The sequence below is a fragment of the Cotesia glomerata genome, linkage group LG6 (genome assembly GCF_020080835.1).
Source record: "Cotesia glomerata isolate CgM1 linkage group LG6, MPM_Cglom_v2.3, whole genome shotgun sequence".
NCBI classification, from domain to species: domain Eukaryota; kingdom Metazoa; phylum Arthropoda; class Insecta; order Hymenoptera; family Braconidae; genus Cotesia; species Cotesia glomerata.
In genome coordinates, this window is record NC_058163.1 from 22054039 (window position 1) to 22076236 (window position 22198).

The 22198-nt window shown below is 25.1% G+C and overlaps 3 protein-coding genes across 3 annotated transcripts; 1 reads left to right on the plus strand and 2 right to left on the minus strand.

Annotated features, from left to right (window-relative positions):
- Nucleotides 1-251: 251 nt before the first annotated feature.
- Nucleotides 252-2835, minus strand: LOC123267705 (telomere length and silencing protein 1 homolog). The gene is made up of 6 exons (XM_044732503.1): nt 2585-2835; nt 2391-2502; nt 2075-2220; nt 721-939; nt 515-648; nt 252-436 (listed from the first exon to the last, which is right to left on the minus strand). The coding sequence occupies exons 1-6, from the start codon at nt 2704-2706 to the stop codon at nt 279-281; spliced, it is 891 nt and encodes a 296-aa protein (XP_044588438.1). The 5' UTR covers nt 2707-2835; the 3' UTR covers nt 252-278.
- Nucleotides 2836-5645: 2810 nt separating this feature from the next.
- On the plus strand, nt 5646-5971 carry LOC123267709. Its single transcript, XM_044732507.1, has one exon. The coding sequence runs from the start codon at nt 5646-5648 to the stop codon at nt 5838-5840; it is 195 nt and encodes a 64-aa protein (XP_044588442.1). The 3' UTR covers nt 5841-5971.
- A 2828-nt stretch (nt 5972-8799) lies between these two features.
- Nucleotides 8800-18937, minus strand: LOC123267708. Its single transcript, XM_044732506.1, has 5 exons — nt 18631-18937; nt 11897-12046; nt 10848-11006; nt 8961-9119; nt 8800-8883 (listed from the first exon to the last, which is right to left on the minus strand). Exons 2-5 carry the CDS (start codon nt 12039-12041, stop codon nt 8852-8854), a joined length of 495 nt encoding a protein of 164 aa, XP_044588441.1. The 5' UTR covers nt 12042-12046; nt 18631-18937; the 3' UTR covers nt 8800-8851.
- Nucleotides 18938-22198: the final 3261 nt, after the last annotated feature.

Here is a 22198-nt window from a genome sequence, read left to right on the forward strand (position 1 = left end):
AAAAATAATTTTTCGGAACAAATTTTATTGTTGAATTAAATTAAAAAATGGTCAAGTGACAGCTAACTTTAATATCATAAAAATTTGTTCTGAAAAATTGAATTTTTAATTTATTAAATTTTTTCTCATTTTTTTATCCAGTAATTTATTTATTAGAAAAATTCTTAAAATTATTAAATATCTGCTAAATTAATTTTCATGTTATTAGTTATCAAATATTACTTACAATAATAATTAAATTAAATTTGCTAAAAAAATTCTTTTTATTAATTAATAAATTAAAATCTTCTAAATTGTTTCTTAAATCTCTCATAATGATAATCATCCGTCGCCTTATCAGTTCCTTCTTTATTTTTTTTCTTTGAATCTTCTTCAGCTTTTCTTTTATTATATAAATCCCTTTTCGCTTTCTTCGCTTCATTGTCATCAATGTTAACTATTAAAAAAACATTAATTAATCAATTAATTAAATTAAATTAAGTTAATTAATTACGAATAATTATAATAAACTTACATCTATTGTGTTGTACAAAATTCACGGCCATATTAGTGGGTACAAATTGCGACGGCCCTTCTTGCTTTCGGTGTTTTTCCCACAGTAATTTTAATTTTGCTTCCTCGGTAGCTTCAATGTTTTTTATCTTGGCTCTAAAAAAAATAAATGAAATAATTTTTATAAAAGAATTAAAAATTTTACCAAGTTTAATTTTAGTTACTTACTCTATTCCTAAATCAACTTCAGGAATTCCGGATAACATTTGGTTGGACAACATTTCTTCGCTCTTTTGAGTGGAACTCAGTCTTAAATGCTCAGGAACTGCCTGTAAAGCTGCTTCTTCAGGCGAGCAGTAATTATTTTTGTCACTATCTTGTGGATTGTCTGAATTGTTACTCAAAGTATTTTTTCTTTTTGTCAACTCTTCTTCGATGTACTTCAACCTGGTAGAAAATATTTATAAATAAAATTGGAGTAATAAAATATTTTTTACACAAGACTCAATAAATTTACTGAAAGAGGAAACTTAAAATTATATTATTAATAATAACTAGCAACCTTGCAGTCACTATGTGACTGCCGTGAATTGTGAACTATAAATGAATAAAATTTTGCTTTATTAAATAATGAATTTTGTTAAATTGCACTATAATTTTTTAACTATTCACATTTTTAAAGATATAAGCTCATCCGGAGCTTATATCTTTATATAAATTTTAAATATATATATTTATAAATATATAAAATATATGAAAAATTGATGTGGGTACTCAAATGAAAGGTCGCGATGAGTGTAACATCGGGATGAGCTTATATCTTTAAAATTGTCAATGGTTCACGAGATACAAGGTCATTTCTTAATTATTGACTTTTTTAACGATATAAGCTCATCCTGATGTTACACTCATCAAGAGCTGTCATTTGATTACCCACATGCATTTTGATATATTTTTTTCATATATACATATATATATATATATATATATATATATATATATATATATATGAAAAATTGATGTGGGTACTCAAATGAAAGGTCTCGATGAGTGTAATGTCGGGATGAGCTTATATCTTTAAAATTGTCAATGGTTCACGAGATACAAGGTCATTTCTTAATTATTGACTTTTTTAACGATATAAGCTCATCCTGATGTTACACTCATCAAGAGCTTTCATTTGAGTACCCACATGCATTTTGATATATTTTTCATATATATATATATATATATATATATATATATATATATATATATATATATATATATATATATATATATATATATATATATGAAAAATCGATGTGGGTACTCAAATGAAAAGTCTCGATGAGTGTAATGTCAGGGTGAGCTTATATCTTTAATAATGTCAATAGTTCACGAGATACAAGTTCATTTCTTAATTATGTATCTAGAGATAGAGCATTTTCGAATGCAGCCTCAACACTTATCATCATAAATTGATTATTGGTGAAAATGATATGAAACCATGAAAAGGCTCACCTCCAGGTCAAAACTTTTCTAATAATACCAAATTTTGCTTATTCTCTCAATAATATAAATAATTAAATAAATAACTTACATTTCTTCATCTTCATCTCGTTTGTTAGTTTCTGCGTTAAATTGGGTACCAATACCAGTGTCATAGGCATCATCTTTGACTTTAGCATTTTTGAGACTTGCCATGTTAACCATACCACCAGTTTTGACATTAAACGGATCTGATGACTGTAAAAATAAAAATTAATTTAAATAAAATTCAATTTAATATAAACTTTAGCATAATTTTAAAAATAATTTTTTGGAACAAATTTTTTTTGTTAAAGAAAACTAAAAAATTGTAAAGTGATAGTTAAATTTTATTTTATAAATAATTATTAAAAAAAAAATATTCTTACATTAACTACAGAATCACCACTGACTTTTTGTCCAAGAGCTAAACCTATAACACTAACTCCCTTGGGTTTCTCACGGAGTTTTTGAATTATTTTTGTTTCTTCAATCTTGCTCCTGTAATAAATAATTTAATTATTTTTATAAAATAATTTTAATAATAATAATTATTATTATTATTAAATAAATAAATACATACATAACTGAACCATTTTTTTCATCATCACTGTCATCACTTTCAACTTTTCTTGTCCTCAATGGAATGTTACGTTTCTTCTTTTTAAATTCTATTTTCACAGGCACTTCTTCTGAGGTACTCATTTTAAAAAATATTAAATAATTTATCTGTTATTATCAACAAATTTACTTGATAAATTATAACCTACAACTCCACTTGAAATCTAATAATTTATTTAAAAAAAAAAATCAGCTGTACAAATTTATAACTTTAATTTTCAGTGAAGAAATGACAATTTTCAATTAATCAAAGTATTCTAACAATTTATTTTTCTTCTTTTATAAATTTTGGAGTTACTTTATTGTTTTTGGTGTTATTATTTATTATTTACAGTAGATACTCTGTAGACACATGGATCAGCTGTGTGATAACGCTCAATGTGCGCATGCGCCAAACTAGATGAAAAAGAAAAAAGAAATAGGTCAAAAAATAGAAATTTATTTTTGTAAGTAATAATTTAAAAATTTGAGTAAATAAAAAAATAAATAAACAAAATTATACTAATATTTGTAAAAAAAAAAAAAACTAAATATAATAATTATTGAATTTACTATTTTTATTTTAATTATTAAATGTCATATTGAAAACGTCCAATGGCTATAAATAAAAATATTAATAAAAACAATTAAAAAATTTAAGTTTATAATAAAATTAATAAAAAAATAACTACAAAAAATATGATGATACTAAAGTTAGCCAACGTTCGAAAATTTTTATATTTTTTTTAACAATTAAATTGCAAGTAAAAAAAATACTTTAAAAAAATTGCACGTATAATTTTTCAAATTTTCTACATGTGAATTTTTTTTTTTTTAATTTTATGGGAACAATTTTTTCAATAAAAATAATTATAAAAATTTTCAGATGTCGGCTAATTAAATTTTCATAAAAATATGCGGTATTATTTATAATAAAAAATATAAAGAAGAAATTTTAAGTCTGGATCTGGATCTTGATGATTTAATCTAGCTTGAAAAAATAATAATTGTTACTTATAAAAATAAAAAAATTTTAATTAAATAATCTATAGCTTAAAAATCAACTGTATAAACAAACTATAGAACACATGCATTCTTTCCCACCATAGCGCGCCCCGCCCGTCCCTACTATCGTTATTGTATCGTTTAGTCAACGGACACAACTTACAATTTACAATTTGTAATCAAGTTGCACGTTTACAAGATCTAAAAATTCATTTTTTTGCACCTTCTTACCCCAAAGAATCAAATTTTATTACATACAATTAATATGTAACCGAACCACAGTGACTGAAAATAAAAAAACTAAAATTACAAAAACGTAAAATTATTAAAACCATCATTGGGCGCGGTTTGTACGTGAGTAACCACTTGTTAGCTTTTACACAAATAATAAATATATAGTTATTTAATGTAAACTTATAAATATTAATATTTATGTTTCAGAAGTAAGTGATAAAATTAATAATATTTTAAAATGTCAGTTTTGGACGACCGCGAGTTGTATAAAAACAACACGTATTTTACAGAACATATTTATGGAGATTTCACACCTTTTTATGCAATAATTGCTGTCGTTTCTTTGATAGGTGGAACTATATTCATCCTTAATATCATCTGCTGCTGGTGTTCGCCCTATAACGGTTATTGGAACGACCGTCATACTGGTAATTATTTATTTTAGTTTTTACAATAATAATAATAATAACAATTTTCATTTTTTCCGAAGATCGGTGATTTTACTAATTAAAGAGTTCTATATTTCAAAGCCATTTTCCCCCATCCAAATTGATGTTAGACTAATTTAATTTTTCATTAAATTTTTATTTATTAAATTTATTTTCACCACATTATTGTCGGTATGAGCACTCAATACCATCCTCGGGTGAATAACAACAATTGAGATTGTTGATTTTTTATACCCGGCATTTTCAATAAATTTATTAAGACACTGAAGATAACTGACATAAATTTTTTAATAATTTTATAGCGATGAAAAAAATATGAAAATTAAGATAATAATAAAGTTAGCCGACATTTTTAATTTTTTGATTTTTTTTCGATAATTAAATTAGAACAAAAAAATATTTTTTAAAAATTGCACTTACAGTTTTTCAAGTTTTTTACAAATGAAATTTTAAAAAAAATTTTACGACAGTAAAGTTAGCAGTCATTAGAGAATTTTTTAATTTTTTTTAACAAACAAATTTGTTCCAAAAAATAATTTTTAAAAAATTGCATTTTTCATTTTTTTAAACTTCTACATGCCGATTTTTTATCTTATTTTTTGCTAAATTTATTTTCATAAAATTTTTTGTAATAATTTTTTCAATGAAAAAATTTTTTAATTTTCAGATGTCGGCTAACTTGATTTTCATAAAATTAAGATAGCCGACATCTAAAAATTTTTAGAATTTTTTTTTATTGAAAAAATTATTACAAAAAAATTTCATTTATAAAAAACTTAAAAAATTATAAGTACAATTTTTTAAAAATATTATTTAGTTCTAATTTAGTAATTTAAAAAGAACATATCAAAAAATTAACAATGGCGGCTAACTTGAAAATTGTAAAAAAAAAATTAATTTAAAAATTCCACATGTGAAAATTGAAAAAAAAATTTTTTCAAGTATTTTTATTATTGTAATTGATTTTTTATAAAATTAAAAAAATTTTTTTTAACATTACTTCTTAAAAAAAAATAACTAATTTTATTTTGTTTAAAAAATTAAAGGAAATCGCTGGATATCTTCTCTCTGGGTAGTGACACCTCACAAAAACCCACCTCTGGATTTATCAGAACTGAGCCATCGCATCAAGCACCAAATAATCGACGAAAAGTTTTATTACCCACCTTCAGTAGTCGGGGACGAAGAAATTCCATACCCTGACTCAAGACTCGACACACCGCTGCCCCAAGAATATATGGAATTACAAAAACGAGAGAGTGACATTTAATTCAAGTCTCTTAAACATATATTTAAAGTTCAAATTAATCTACTCTCTGGTAATTAATAAGTCTTCAGTAATTAGTACGTCATAAAATGGGCTTACACATATTCTGGCCAGCCAGCGCCTGCCTGACGCTCTTCGTCGTCGGCGTGATAATGATTCTCATCAAATACGGGCCTAGTATTTGCGGACGAGGTCAGGACTCGCGGTACGAGCGGAAAGAGTATAACGAGGAAGATGAAAATAGTCAGGCTTACGCCCGAGAAATTTCGGAATCAGTGGCTTGAAAAACAAAAATTAACTAGTGGCCTCATCACGTACCTTTTATATAGATATTTTATAACTCACTTTTATATTTTATTATGATAATTAATGAGAATGTTCCGTCCATTATGTAATTTTTTACATAGAGCTTATTGAATCTCTTAATATTTATAATGCCAATGTTTTAGATTTTTTTACACTTTTATTTGTATTTTTATTGTGAAGAATATAATGAAATAATAAATTAAGGATTATTAAAATTAATGATAAGTTTTTTAACATTAAATAATAAAATTTCCTCATTAGATTTAAAATTTTTATTTATTAAATTTTTAGATAATCTTCAATTTATAAAGAAGAAATTAATGATATTTTTTTTAATAATATTTCTTATTCATATTTAAAATTTATATTTAATGAATTTAATCTATATTATTAAGAGAATAAGAAAAATTTTGTGACCAGGATAGTCATACAATTTAGTGTCATTGCAAAGGTCTTGATTTGAATTTGTGCCTTTTCAAGGTTTTATATCATTCTCACCGATAGTCAATTTAATATAAGTTTTTAGGCTGCATTTGAAAATGCTCTATTTCTAGATATATAATTAATAAATTACCTTGTATCTTGAGAACAATTGACATTTTTAAAGATATAAACTCACCCCGACATTACACTTATCGAGACCTTTCATTTGAGTACCCACATCTATTTTTCATATATTTTATATATTTATATATATATATATGTATAAGGTAAAAGCCCCAATAGATGATCACGTACCAGTATATGATCACTCCATGTATTTGTATATCTATATTCATAAATATAGGTATACAAATACATGGAGTGATCATATACTGGTACATGATCATCTATTGGGGCTTTTACCTTATATGAAAAATATATTAAAATGCATGTGGGTACTCAAATGAAAGCTCTTGATGAGTGTAACATCAGGATGAGCTTAAATCTTTAAAAATATCAATAATTAAGAAATGACCTCGTATCCTGAGAACTATTGACATTTTTTAAGATATAAGCTCATTCCGATATTACACTCATCGAAAGCTTTCATTTGAGTACCCACATCAATTTTTCATATATTTTATACATTTATATATATATGTATGTATGTATGAAAAATATATCAAAATACATGTGGGTACTCAAATGAAAACTCTTGATGAATGTAACATCAGGATGAGCTTACATTTTTAAAAATATCAATAATTAAAAAATTACCTTGAATCTTGAGCACTGTTGACATTTTTAAAGATATAAGCTCACCCCGATATTACACTCATCGAGACCTTTCATTTGAGTACACACATCAATTTTTCATATATTTATATATATGTATATATGAAAAATATATCAAAATGCATGTGGGTACTCAAATGAAAGCTCTTGGTGAGTGTAACATCGAGATGTGCTCATATCTGTAAAAACATCAATATTTTAGAATGTACAGTGCAATTTAACAAAAATCATTATTGAAAAAACCAAAATTTATATATTTATAGTTCACAAGTCACGGCAGTCACACAGTGACTACAAGGTTGCTATTCTTATTTTTAATTAGTCTTCATTTTATAAACAAGAAATCAAATGACATTTTTTATTTATTTTATTGACAACATCTTATTATTGTTACATGTTTTTAATACGTAAGTTAATTACATTATACAAGATTTATTTAATTAATACATTAATTATTAATAATTATTGATTAATTTAATATTTTTATTAATTAAATAGTCGAATGATGGAATGAGTTGTCTAACTTGGAATTCATAATTATCATTAAAACAATAATTAGAGTAGCAAGTGAGACCGTCTAAGGTTATAGCAGGATTTAATCTCTACGCATCTAAAAAGAAAGTATTAATAACAATATTACAATTGTTATAAATTTAATTAATAGTGTAATAGTTGACTCTACTGTCATTTTATAATAAAAAGAACTGCTAAATGGCACAAAGATTATTTCTTCTTTTGCGCTATGTTACAATGCATTGAATAACACTGATTAACATACGGCTTTATTAATATTATTAATCAATTAATTAATAAATGATATTATTCATTAATTTTCACAATTAAAGTTATTACAATTACCATTATTGTATATTATTGTACATACAATAATGAAGAATATATGGAATTTTAAATCACGATTTAATTTAAACGCTTTAATCTTAAATTATTAATTGTTACAATGATATGGTGTTAAATATGTAATTTAGTACTACATAAAAGTAATGTAGTATTGAGTACATGTCCATAAATTTATTTTTCTTTTTTTAATTTCGTTACTAAACATTGTAACGCATACAATTGTATCATAAAGTTGAAAGATTATTATCGAATATTTTATTAATAGTTAATATTATTATATTAATTATTATTATTATTATTATTATCATTATTATTTTTTTTTATTGAGTAATTTGAATTTGATTTTAATGCTCAATAAAATTGAGTTTTAATTAAATTTAAACAGATTATTTATTCAATTATGTCGTTGTCACTCGTTAATAACTATTAACACTTTTTAAAATCAATAATGAGTACAAAAAAATTCTTTTTCAAGATTTAGAGATTAAAGACAAATATTTTCTATACTTTTAAAGTATATATTACTTCAATAATAATGATAATATATTATTGTACATTATTTTATTGTATCGAGTAAAAAAAAATTCAAAAAATTTTTTTTTCTCACCGTCAAAACGTTAACAATAGTTTTTTTTATTTTTTTTCTTTTTTGTATAATATCTTCTGTAAAATAAATGCCATGGCTTATAAATGTTTATTATTATTTTTGTTTTTTTTTTTTTTTGTATTTTTTTTTTTGTTATATTTTAGTGCGTCAGTCAGTAATATATTTATATTTATATATAACATTATGATATTTATATATAATATTATAACGCTATTGAATTATCGATTGCCAAAAAAAGACGGGCTTACGATTAATTTTTTTTTTTTTTTTTTTTTTTTTTTAATTGTACAGCTTTATGTTGACTGTTTACTGTTTTCCAGTCTTTCTATTGCGATCGGCTGAAAATGAAACCAATTGCCAATTAAATATAATTAAACGACAGATAAATATTTAGGTTTAATTAAAAATAAAATACCTTTGGTAACTTTTTTCGAGCTTGCAGCCTCTGGTTTACAGCTTTTAGTAATGCGACGCGTTTGGTCGCATGATGAATCGCTATTGGCTTTTAAATTATCCACTCGTGTCATTGACATATTTACACATGCACTGAATGTTCCTTTGTCATAGCGACACGCTAAATTACATTTTAATTAAATTAATTAAAAAAACCAATTAATACAAAGAATAAAAAAAAAATTATTTGTATAGTTAAATTAACATTTTAATTAATGTCTGTTCCACACAATTGTTAAGGCGAGTGATTTAATAATTTATTTCACAAAAAAACAAAAAATAATAATAATAATTTTTCAAAATAGCGAATTATTATTAATATTGTTATTATCTATATTATTGAGAGAATAAGAAAAATTTTATGTCTAGGATAGTCAAATGATAAAATCGGTTTTTTTAGTGAAATTTAGTATCATTGCGAAGGTCTTGATTTGAATTTGTGCCTTTTCAAAATTTCATGTCATTCTCACCGATAGTCAATTTATCATGATAAGTATTTAAACTGCATTTGAAAATGCTCTATCTCTAGATACATAATTAAGAAATGACCTTGTATCTTGTGAACTATTGACATTTTTAAAGATATAAACTCATCCCGAAGTTTCACTCATCGAGACCTTTCATTTGAGTAGCCACATCAATTTTTCATATATTTATATATATTATATATATGTATATATGAAAAATATATCAAAATGCATGTGGGTACTCAAATGAAAGCTCTTGATGAGTGTAACATCGGAATGAGCTTATATCTTTAAAACCGTCAATATTTAAGAAAGTACAGTGCAATTTAACAAATATCTCGTGAACTATTGACATTTTTAAAGATATAAGCTCATCCCGAAGTTACACTCGTCGAGACCTTTCATTTGAGTACCCACATCAATTTTTCATATATTTATATATATTATATATATGTATATATGAAAAATATATCAAAATGCATGTGGGTACTCAAATGAAAGCTCTTGATGAGTGTAACATTGGAATGAGCTTATATCTTTAAAATCGTCAATATTTAAGAAAGTACAGTGCAATTTAACAAATATCTCGTGAACTATTGACATTTTTAAAGATATAAGCTCATCCCGATGTTACACTCATCGAGACCTTTCATTTAAGTACCTACATTAATTTTTCATATATTTTATATATTTATACATATTAATATATGTTAAATAATATATATTAATATATGAAAAATATATCAAAATGCATGTGGGTACTCAAATGAAAGCTCTTGATGAGTGTAACATCGGGATAAGCTTATATCTTTAAAAACGTCAATATTTAAGAAAGTACAGTGCAATTTAACAGAAGTCATTATTTACTAAAGCAAAATTTTATTTATTTATAGTTCACAAGTCACGGCAGTCACATAGTGACTGCAAGATTGCTAGTTATTATTATTATTAAAATAAGTTATTATTAAAATAGTAAGTACGAGAACACTGATTGCTGAGAAATCTATTGTTTACAGAGACATAATTTGGTATAATAAGCTAGCTGATTTAATTAGAAATGAAAATATAATAAATAATTTTTAAATTGATTTGAAAAAATATATATCTGTGAACATAGGACCTTTTAATAAGTTAAATTATAACAATACTTAGTACTGTGATATTTGTGATAAATTTGGTTAATAATTATAAGAAAAAACATGTAAGAGTATTGTAAAAAATAGCTGTGAGCTAAATGAATAAATTATTATTGTTATTGATTTGGCATTTAAGAAAATAATAATAGTAATAATTTTTCAAAATAACGAATTATAATTATTATTAAATAATTTTAAATTGACATAATAAATAATATAAATAAAAATAATAAATATTTTATTTACCTTTGCCCTTTTTGCATTTCTTCTGAATTGTTTTAGTTTGTTCACAAGTTTTGTCTCCTTTCTTCAAACTCAAAGTACGTGATCGCATATTTGTTTTTGGATCGCATTCATTCCATTCGCCTTTTGAATATCTACAACTTGATCCATTACTTCCTGACGCTACAATAAAAAATAAACTATTACTTCTTTTATAAACAAAATTAATACATCACTTAAAAATTTTACTTTGTTTTAGAAATAAAATTATAGTCATAAATTTTCTTGTATTTATTACAGAAAATTTGAGTATTTTTATTAAAAATAAAAATAAAAAATATCTATGTACATGATTTTATAAGTAGACTAAATGTTGGTTGTACTCAATTTAATGGAAATCGAATCCTTTTGAGAACAAGTATAAACATAACTATCTATTTTTATTACTTCAAAGATATTCATACACAGTAAAGTAATAATAATAATAATAATAATAATAATAATAATAATAATAATATGGAAAGAAGAAACAAATATTTTTTATAAAATATAAAATATTTAAAATAAATTTTTAAAAATAAAAGAAGAAATGATTTTTTATAAAATTCATTAAAGAAGATGATAATTTAATTTAAAAATTATTAAATAAAATATAATTAAAAGATACTTTAAAAATATATATTACTTTTTGTTTGTATATTTGTATGAAATGAATAACGAGGATAATAATATCAAAGAAGAAAAGAAATATAAATATCGGATATTTTAAAATGATCCTTAGAATAAATTTAAATAAATTCTATTTTAATAACATTGATCTCATGAAACTTTATTTAATAATAAAAAAAAAATCTCTGTACATTATTAAAATGGAATTTATAAAATCTCTGATAAATCTTAAACTCAATTTCAGAGTACAAAGTATAAATAATTGAAATAATATTCTTGAAACATAAATGAATAAATTAATTAATTGGAATAACGAATCTCGGTATCTCATAATAATAAAATGTGCATCAAATGAAATGACTATAATAAAATAAATTATGTGAAAATATTATGATGGAACGTACCACGGTCTTTAGTACCTCGTACAGTTCGCACGAGTACTTCTTTGTCATCTTCTTCCTCCCATACATCGGATTCAGCTTGTACCGTAATTGCCATTATTGAGAGTACAACTCCCAGCAGCAATATTAAGCTCCACCACAGCTTCATTGTACCTACCAATAAAAAAAAAAAGGATTATATTTAGTTTACATAATTTATTTATTTATTTAGAAAACGCTAATCGGCAATATACATCCATGAGATTAGAATAAAAAGATGGAAAAATATATTATTTATAATTTCGAGAAAAATGAAGAAATAACAATTTCACATTTTAAAGATTTGTCAAAAATACTACAGTTTATCCGGTGAGATTTATCAGATTACTAAAAAAAAATAGAAAAAGGAGAGATAATAAATTTATTTAAATTAACTTGATTAGTTTGATTAATTTGATCCCAAAAGGAGCTTCTTGGATATGTTTATGAAGGATCTATAGATATCATAGATCCATTGATAATTTAAAAATTATACATCTATTAATTAGTTTATTATTCTTTAAATTATAAATTATAAATTTTTTTTTAAGGGGGAAGTCCATGTAAAAGCCTCAAAATCGTTCATTTCTTAAAAATATTTTTAAAGATGATAAAATAATTTTATTGTTTTTTAACTTTAACACAAATTTATTGAACCTTTCTAGAGTACAAAAGTAATTTTTTTTTCCTTTCAAAATGGAGGCTCAGGATAAAAATTAAAGTGTTTTCTTTTTAGAACATATTAATGACAAGGATAAACCTTTAAAATACAAAAAAAAAGTATAAAATTCACTATAAATTAATCTTTTGAAAAAAAATTCAGAATTTGGGGCTATTTTTTGGACCTCAAAAAAGTAATTTATCAACGCAAAATATCTGAAATTTTAGGTTTGTCCTTCTGGTAGTAATATAGAGAAAGGCCTCACCAAATTTCAAACAAATCGATCAATAACTTTTTAAATTACAACACGAGCAGTTTTTAAAAATTCAATTTCGAGATAATCGCATTTAAATTTATAGTACGCACTACAATACGCACTCTGGTCGCTCCATTATAATAGCTATAACTTCGTCAATATTTGAGATTTTATTTTTTCCTCTCATCAGTACATGCTCAACATACTATATTTTCAGATTATTGAAAAAAAATTAATTTTTTGAAAAGTTTACATGGACTTCCCCCTTTAAAAATTATAATTTCTTATACATTTGGAGCTGTATTATCTACTACTATTTATTTATGAACTGGTTGACGTTGAGAATTTTGTACACATGTAAGGTAAAAGACCCAATAGCGGAACGAGACCCAGTACCGGAACGATTTCAGGATTATTATATTATATCTTGTTGAGTATGATGTGGAATTTTAAGAATTGCACGCCTCATAGCGCGAAGCGCGTGAGGTTGTGCTTTATACTCGACTCGTCAAGGTCAAGCAATTTTGTGATCTTTAAATGCCTCTATTACAATCATATTACACTTATACAATAATATAAGTAGATGTACACGGAGAAAACACTTAAATTAAACCATCTTTTACTTTCTAAAATCATTTCATGTAGCTATTTTGAAAAAAAAACGTTTTGAAAAAAATTTTACGTGGACGCCCGGATGTCACCCCATTTTGGATGTACCAATGATTACTCCCGAACAAATTGATATTTCAAGACCGGACTTTTTATTAGATTTAGAATGCGATGAACTGGGTCCGTATTTCATATCAGTAGCCTAGTTTACGTATTTTTTTTTTAAATTGAATTTTTATTAAAATTTATTACGATATAACCGTACAAAGACAAACGAATTTTTCTTCTTTGTCACGTGAAAACTATGGCGCCACTTGATAAAGCTAGATTTTTTTAGACTGCGTGCGCATATAACAAGAAAAAAGGGCGCTGATATTAAAAAAAAAAAAAATACTCTGTAAGAAATTACTTAATTATAATTTTCTTTTTTTTTTATCAGTTACACAATTTATTTTTTCTTAAAAAATGAATGAGCGTTATGAGGCGTGCACTTTTGGATTTTCCAAACTTTTTTTATTTTTTCGAAATCTCAATGTTTTGGGTATGAAATAAAATATAAGCAAAATTTACAAGTCTATCAAAAATATTAAAAAAAAATAAAAGTTATCGGACCAAGCTGAGTCCTATGACTTACTTCGATTCCTTAAGGAATTTGCTAATAAAATAGTCAGTAGTCTTAAGCTTGTAAAAAATTTAAAAAGCAACTTTTTCAGTAATTTTTTTTTTTTTTTTATGTGTTCGTAGAGCTATTAAGAATTCACAGTCTTAAGTGTTTATAAAAACAAAATTAATTAAAAGTATTAATTGTTGCTGTTCGTCTATTGGTACACTTAAAATTAGCTCGACCCAGTACCGGAACAGACTGCCATGTTTACTCTGCCGCCTGACACATGCAGTGTATTGTACTAAAGAGCAAGATTTAGTGCAATAAAAAAAGTATTTGTGGTTTAATAATTAATACAGTGCGTACGTTTGTTATAACAATATCATCAAATATGCATAAACTTCAGTTTTAAAAATAAAACTAAATTTTTGTAGTTAATATTTTTCTCTAAAACTAATTTATAAAGTTTAACCTCCAAATTGCACGCCTCATAGCGCGAAGCGCGTGAGGTTGTGCTTTATACTCGACTCGTCAAGGTCAAGCAATTTTGTGATCTTTAAATGCCTCTATTACAATCATATTACACTTATACAATAATATAAGTAGATGTACACGGAGAAAACACTTAAATTAAACCATCTTTTACTTTCTAAAATCATTTCATATAGCTATTTTGAAAAAAAAAACGTTTTGAAAAAAATTTTACGTGGACGTCCGGATGTCACCCCATTTTGGATGTACCAATGATTACTCCCGAACAAATTGATATTTCAAGACCGGACTTTTTTTATTAGTTTTAGAATGCGATGAACTGGGTCCGTATTTCATATCAGTAGCCTAGTTTACGTATTTTTTTTTTAAATTGAATTTTTATTAAAATTCATTACGATACAATCGTACAAAGACAAACAAATTTTTCTTATTTGTCACGTGAAAACTATGGCGCCACTTGATCAAGCTAGATTTTTTTAGATTGCGTGCGCATATGACAAAAAAAAAGGGCGCTGATATTTAAAAAAAAAAATACTCTGTAAGAAATTACTTCATTATAATTTTTTTTTTTTTTAATCAATTACACAATTTTTTTTTCTTAAAAAAGGATGAGCGTTATGAGGCGTGCACTTTTGGATTTTCCAAACTTTTTTGTGTTTATTTGTATTAACAAATTGAAATGATATATTTTTTCATAAAATATTATTTAATTCAAGAGTATTTCACACTATGAAAAAATATTCATCGTTAAATTTATATATCAATTAATAAATTGTGTACAGGTTTTATTAAGATGCCAAAGGTCAAAGGGAATAATAAATGTTCAGTATAAAAATTATATTTTTTATAAATAAAATTATCTCTTTTATAATTAAATACTATTTTTAATAAGTTTAATTCCTCAACTAATCATTAACTTCATTATAATTTAGATGAAGCATAATTTTAGCATTTGGAGAAATTTTTATGATTCACTGTTCCGGTATTGGGACAACTATGTTCCGCTATTAGGGCTAGTCATTTTTAGCGTTCCGGTACTGGGTCTTTTGGACTTTTTCGAAAAACATTTTTTTTATTTATTAAACTTTGATTAAACTTATATTTGAATTTGTTTTCACACAACTAAATGTTTGTTTCAACCGATCTATTAAATTATTTCTTTTTCAAAGTTGCCTGTATAATTTTAAAATAATAAATACTGATACACGGTCTTCGTCGTTCCGCTATTGGGCCCTTTACCTTATTGTTGTACTTCAGAAATTTTTTTGTAATGATTATTGGTATGACTATGTTTTGACAGAATATTCGAGGTAATTTTTTATTGCTTGTGATTTTATTTAATTTATTTGTTATTAGTTGCTGATGTTTACTTATCAGTAATAGTATTGATTTTTTATTAATTTATTTATAATTATTAATTATAATTTTTATATTAATTTATTTATAATTAATTTTTTAAATGATTGTATTATTTATCTGTCAAACTAAATATCTGAAGATATTGATAGTCTTTTCACCTGATCCTTATTACATATTATATCTCAAGACCTGAAGTTTTATTATAATTTCTTATTTAATAATGCCTAATTAAAATAATAAATATCATTAATAAAATAGCAAAATATGTTTTGATATATTGTATGATTTTCAATCTCCTCTTCCCAATTTCTTCCCTGAATTCTAAAAAAAAAATCAAATAATTTAATTAAAACAAATAATAACAATGCGAGCGTAATTACAGGCTTTGTCTATATTCTTCCCAAGTGCTCTTACAGTTCTAAAAAACCAAAAGTGAAAGACGACTAAAGGAATGTCAACAAGTACGTGAAAGAATCTCAACAAGATCTTGAAGTAATCCTACAATAACAATAAAAATAAAGAATAAATTTTTTTTTCAATACTTTTATGGAGAATCCACTATCCAAATAAAGTATTATTACTTTTAATATAAAAATATTATTAAATCCATATTCTTCTTCATGTCCATTTAAAACTTTTGTTTGTTTAGTTTTTATACTCTTATCGTCTTTTTATCTCTTCCTCTTTCTATTCAATATAATATTATTTTACTTAACTTTACTCTTTTTCTTTAATGTACATAGATGTTTTTACATATTATATACTTTTTATAAATTTTAAAATAAAACCCAGAGCTGTTACGGCTCGTTGACAATGTAATCTAAATGGTATGCTAGACGGACTGAAAAATAATCCGTACAAAATAGCTGAGAGTACAGCTGAAACAAATTTATCCATCCATGTGTACAGAACATATATAAATATATATATACTGTAACGAGATGTATGATATGTTATTTCGTTGGCAAATACTCGGACAACTCCGGCACGGGGTTAACGATCGGACTAGTTGACGCAAGTCATCAAGTTGCAATTGAATAAAAACCACAACTACACCTTTTATTTTATTAATCTAAAACATTTATCAAAATTTATTACTTTCATTTTTTACAATCCTTAATTTTTTGTTGAAATTCATTTTTATTTTTTTTTTTTTTTTTTTTTTATTCATTAAAATACTAAAATAGATTGGTTATTTTATTTTATCAAGGTCAATAATGATAATATATTTAATCTATTTATATTTAGTGACGAATATTGTCATGGTACAGCGAGAAGAGAACAAGTGAATAATCAACCGCGTGTTGGTTATATACACGAGTGAGCTGGGATCGATAAGCCCTATAATCTCTGATTATTTTTTAGTTACTATTCCAACTGCTTTAACTTTAAAATAATTATTTAATTAATTTTTATTTAATATTGACTAAAGAAGAAATTTTAAAAAAAATGAGAAGAAATACCAGCAAAAAATAAAATTGAAAAAAAATTGTTTTAACTTCATTAATAATTATTATATCATTTTTTGTTTGATATTTATTAAAGAAGAAATAAAAAAAAAAGAGCAGAAATATCAACAAGAAATAAAATTGTAAAAAAATTGTTTTAACTTTATTAATAATTATTAAATCATTAATAATTATTATATCATTTTTTGTTTAATATTTATTAAAGAAGAAATAAAAAAAAATGAGAAGAAGTATCAACAAAAAATAAAATTGTAAAAAAAAACTCTTTTAACTTCATTGATAATTATTTAATTTTTGTTTAATATTTATTAAAGAAGAAATAAAAAAAATAAAATGAAATATCAAAAAAAAGATTGCAAAAAAATTGTTTTAATTTCATTAATAATTATTTAATTAATTTTGTTTTTAATATTTATTAAAGAAGAAATAAAAAAAATCAGAAGGAATATCAACAAAAAATAAAATTGTTTTAACTCCATTAATAATTATTAAATAATTTTTTGTTTAATATTGACTAAAGAAGAAATAAAAAAAATGTTGAATAAAAATGAGAAATATCAACAAATAGGATTGTAAAAACAGTAAAAAGATTTGCGCAACAAACCCCATCCCTTAAAATGTAACCAGAGTAGTCTTATCTAGAGAATAGATATTTAGAGATAAGAGTAGCAGCTGCTGGCAGCACTCTTACTCTTTTATATATATTTCTTCTCTACAGCATCGACTATTCTATCTCTCGGCGTATTGTTCACTGACCCGAATTTAAATTTTCCCAGTTGAGCGGCTAAAAAATATAAAATAAAAAAAAAAAACATTAAAAAGGTTACTTTTCTCAATCTATTTTGATATACGCTTTGTTAGCAGTAATTTTTAATCCACATGTTCACTGCACTATCAGTTAATTATTGATAATTTAAATTAATAAACATATTTATAATTAAAGTAATAAATATAAATATTTAGTGGCAATATACGGAGATATTAGCGTACAAAGAAAGATATGGAAGAAAATCAATGACTATTTCAGCAGCATTCTACCAATAAGAGAGTAAATATAATTATTACAGCTGAGAATTAATAATAATGATAACAATCGGGAAGAAGAAACTGATGAATAGACTCAGTGTTATAATTATTATAACTAGTTAAATAAAATTAATCACTCACTTAATCTGCAAATTAATTGAAAAAATAAATTTTTAGTCGGATGAGCTTTTAATGGTATGAAATGTTATTATTATTATTATTGACTTTATTATTAAAACTTACCTGTGATAAATGCTGAAGAAATGAGAAGCTAACAGTGATCTTGTTTATTTAATCTTGTTATAGATTTAACAAAAATGTCGAGTGCACAAAGCTCGCGGTTTTATGGTAGATAGCTGATACACTGAGTCTGAGAGGTGATAGACTCTTTTCTCTTTTCTGGTGGTGCTTTTGCTACTGGGAGATGATTCGCGTGGAGAGCGGCTGCGCGTTGTGCTGATGTAGTCAAACAGAGACTATTCAGCTCCACTCTGTATTGCTCGAGAACAACAAACTCTGGACTGAAACTCTTTGGCTCTACTCGGGGTTTGCTCCTGTACACAATTTTATATAGATATATGTATATATAGTCACATACACATACTTACTTGAAGCTACAACACAGTAGATTTGTGGCAAAGTCTACCTACACAGACAAAAGGGAGAAACACTGGCCTCCCACTCGCTTTTGTCCATTTCTCGTGGCATGGACCAGGCTGCTGTCGATCTCGTTCTCGAAACCGACTTCTCGTCTCTCCTCGCACGGTAGTATTGATGCAGATGGATCATGCTAGATGGATGTGTATTAATGTATGGGCTTTTCAGTGTGTGAGTGCCGAATGACGAAGGAGTAGAGAGATGCTGCATGCAATACGCCCCCATGCCGTCATCCCGCTCCATGTTCTGGGTAAAGTTTTGCAGAAACACTCAACTCCACTGTACTGCGCTCTTCTCTTCTTGATGTTGAGAAAACAAACGTAAACACTGAAATAACATTGCAGCTGAGTGTCGACTCAGGAACTACGTTAATTTATCTTCATCTTTCTATTTTTGAGTCTAAATATAATCTTTTTTTAATATTTTGGTCAAGATCGATGATAAGATTAAAAATTTTTTTTGCAACTAAATTACTATGGAAAACAATGATACTAAAGTTAGCCGACGCTTTTAATTTTGTGATTTTTTTTAATAATTAAATTAGAACAAAAAAATATTTTTTTTAAATTGCACTTACAGTTTTTTAAATTTTTTACAAATGAAATTTTTTTTTCTTTTTTTTTGTAGTTATTTTTTCAATAAAAAAACATTTTTTAATTTTTAAATATCGGCTAACTTAATTTTTATTGAAAAACATTTAATTTTAAAATTTCATGAAAATTAAGTTAGCTGACATTTCAAAATTTTTTATTGAAAAAATTTCAATTAAACAATTAAAAAAAAATTAGAAAAACAGTTGACCCTGAAGGCCATCCCTGCAACTTTCCGCTAATTTCATACCTAAGCGCTTAAAATTGCACTTATGACGTTTTCGAGCTTTTCGAGCTCAAAAATACAATTTATGTGTTATTTTGAGCTCTTCGAGCTCAAAAGTCTTATCAAAATTTGATGAAACACGATTTTTCTAATATTCAAACTGCTGTAACTTTTTAATAAATCAACCGATTTTCACGCGGTAGGCGGCGATCGATGTGGTTTTTTGAGCTCTATAAATGATTCTGAACAAAAAAATTGATCTGATAAAAAATTTCGGAGTTATTACAAAAAAACACTTTTTTCGATTTTTTTCGACAACGATATCTCACGAACGCATCAACCGATTCTGACGCTCTATGTGGCGATCGATGCGTGATTTCAAAGTTAAGAGCTGATTAGTTTTTGAAGTTGATCGGTTCAGCCAATTCGGAGATATTTAAAAAAAATAAAAAAAAAAACAACTTTTTTTGTCATTTTTTTTGCAATTTCTCGAAATCTACTGGTCCGAATCGGTTCCAACTTACAGGAAATCTAAGTTTGGCAAAGCCCTTTCGAATGACACCAACCGCGATGAAATCGGTCAAGCCGTTCAAAAGTTACAAGAGGTTTACACACACACACACACACATACATACATACAGACGTACGGACATTATCGTGAAAATAGTCAGGAAAGCTTCCTAGGACCTCGAAACGTCGAGATCCGATGAAAACTCGATTTTCGAAAAACGGGGTAAAACCAATAACTTCCCGATTTTTGAAAATTTTCAATTTTCTTAGCGGGAAGTTAAAAATTTTACATGTAAAAAACTTGAAAACCTATAAGAGTAATTTCTTATAAATATCTATGAAAATTAATTAAGCATATATTTAACAATTTTTAAAATCTTATAGCAAATAAATAATGGCAAAAAAAAATTAGAAAAAAAATGGACATGCAGAAATTTCAAAAAATAAAAAATCCAATTTTAAAAAAATAACTTTTTTAAACAAATTTTTTTGTTAAATAAAATTGAAAAATTCTCAAGTGACTGCTAACTTTAATGTCATAAATATCTTTATAGTTGTAATTTATTAATTAATAAAAAAAATCAAAAATTTTTAGACGTCTGCTATCTTCAGTGTCATAAAATTTCACTTGAGAACATTTAAAATAAAATTAGTAGTGGAAATTTTTAGAATTTTTTTATTGTAATTGATTTGTTATTAGAATTTTAAAAAATTTGACAGATTTCAGCTTACTTCAGGTTCATTTTATATTAGATTTTTTTTTATTATTTTTTAGCTATTAAATTATTATGAAAAATATTTGATTAAAAAATTTCACATGTAAAAGTTTAAAAAAAATTATTATTGAAAATTTTTAGAAGAATATTTTCATTGTAATTAATTTGTCATAAGAATTTTAAAAAGTGACAGCTGTCAGCTGATGAGTATTACTAAAAAAATATTTAAAAATGATTCTGCGGCTTTTTTTTGGAACTAAAATTAACAATCTGTCATTTTTTAAATTTTTGTATCACTTAAATTATTACAAAAAAATTTCAATAGAAAAAACTCGTCTAGAAATAAAAAAAATACAAGTACAAATTTTTATAATTTTTTAAATTAATGAAAATTTATTTAGAATATATTTAATATTTTTAAAAATTTTATAACAAATAAATTATGACAAAAAAAATTAACGTAGAAATTTAAAAAAAAAAAAATGCAATTTTTTTTTAAATAATTTTTTGGAACAAATTTTTTTGTTAAACAAAATTAAAAAATTCTGAAGTGACTGCTAACTTTAATGTCATTTTAAATTAATATTAAAAAAATATTTTTGTTTAAAAAAATTAAAAAAAACCATTATTACAAATTTTGAACAATATTTTTAACTTCCCGCTAAGAAAATTGAAAATTTTCAAAAATCGGGAAGTTATTGGTTTCACCCCGTTTTTCGAAAATCGAATTTTCAACGGATGTTGACGTTTTAAGGTCCTAGGAAGCCTCTACCGAATGTTTCCGCAATGATGTCCGTACGTCTGTATGTATGAGTGTGTGTGTGTGTACGGCCGTATGTAAACCTCTCATAACTTTTGAACGGCTTGACCGATTTCATGTTGGTTGGCACCATTCGAAAGGGCTTGACTAAACTTAGATTTTGACCATAATTTGGATCGATTCAAATGAGTAGATTTTGAGCAATCTCAAAAAAAAACTGCAAAAAAAAATTTTTTTCAAATGTGGTTTTTTTGGAATAACTTTTAAACGGCTTGACCGATCAATTCCAAAAACTAATCAGCTCTCGACTTTAAAAAAACACGTCGATTGCCACCAGCCCGGTCGAAATCGG

Bases quoted from the DNA above. Each gene is read 5' to 3' on its own strand.
- LOC123267705 (XM_044732503.1), bottom strand. From the start codon at position 2,706: ATGAGTACCTCAGAAGAAGTGCCTGTGAAAATAGAATTTAAAAAGAAG. The intron at 2,221-2,390 runs GTAAGAATATTT...TTATTTTTACAG, and splicing joins GTGGTGATTCTGTAGTTAAT to TCATCAGATCCGTTTAATGT. The intron at 649-720 runs GTAAGTAACTAA...TATTTTTTTTAG, and splicing joins GAAGTTGATTTAGGAATAGA to AGCCAAGATAAAAAACATTG.
- LOC123267709 (XM_044732507.1), top strand. From the start codon at position 5,646: ATGGGCTTACACATATTCTGGCCAGCCAGCGCCTGCCTGACGCTCTTC.
- LOC123267708 (XM_044732506.1), bottom strand. From the start codon at position 12,041: ATGAAGCTGTGGTGGAGCTTAATATTGCTGCTGGGAGTTGTACTCTCA. The intron at 11,007-11,896 runs GTACGTTCCATC...TTTTTATTGTAG, and splicing joins ACGAGGTACTAAAGACCGTG to CGTCAGGAAGTAATGGATCA. The intron at 9,120-10,847 runs GTAAATAAAATA...AATGTAATTTAG, and splicing joins GAAATGCAAAAAGGGCAAAG to CGTGTCGCTATGACAAAGGA.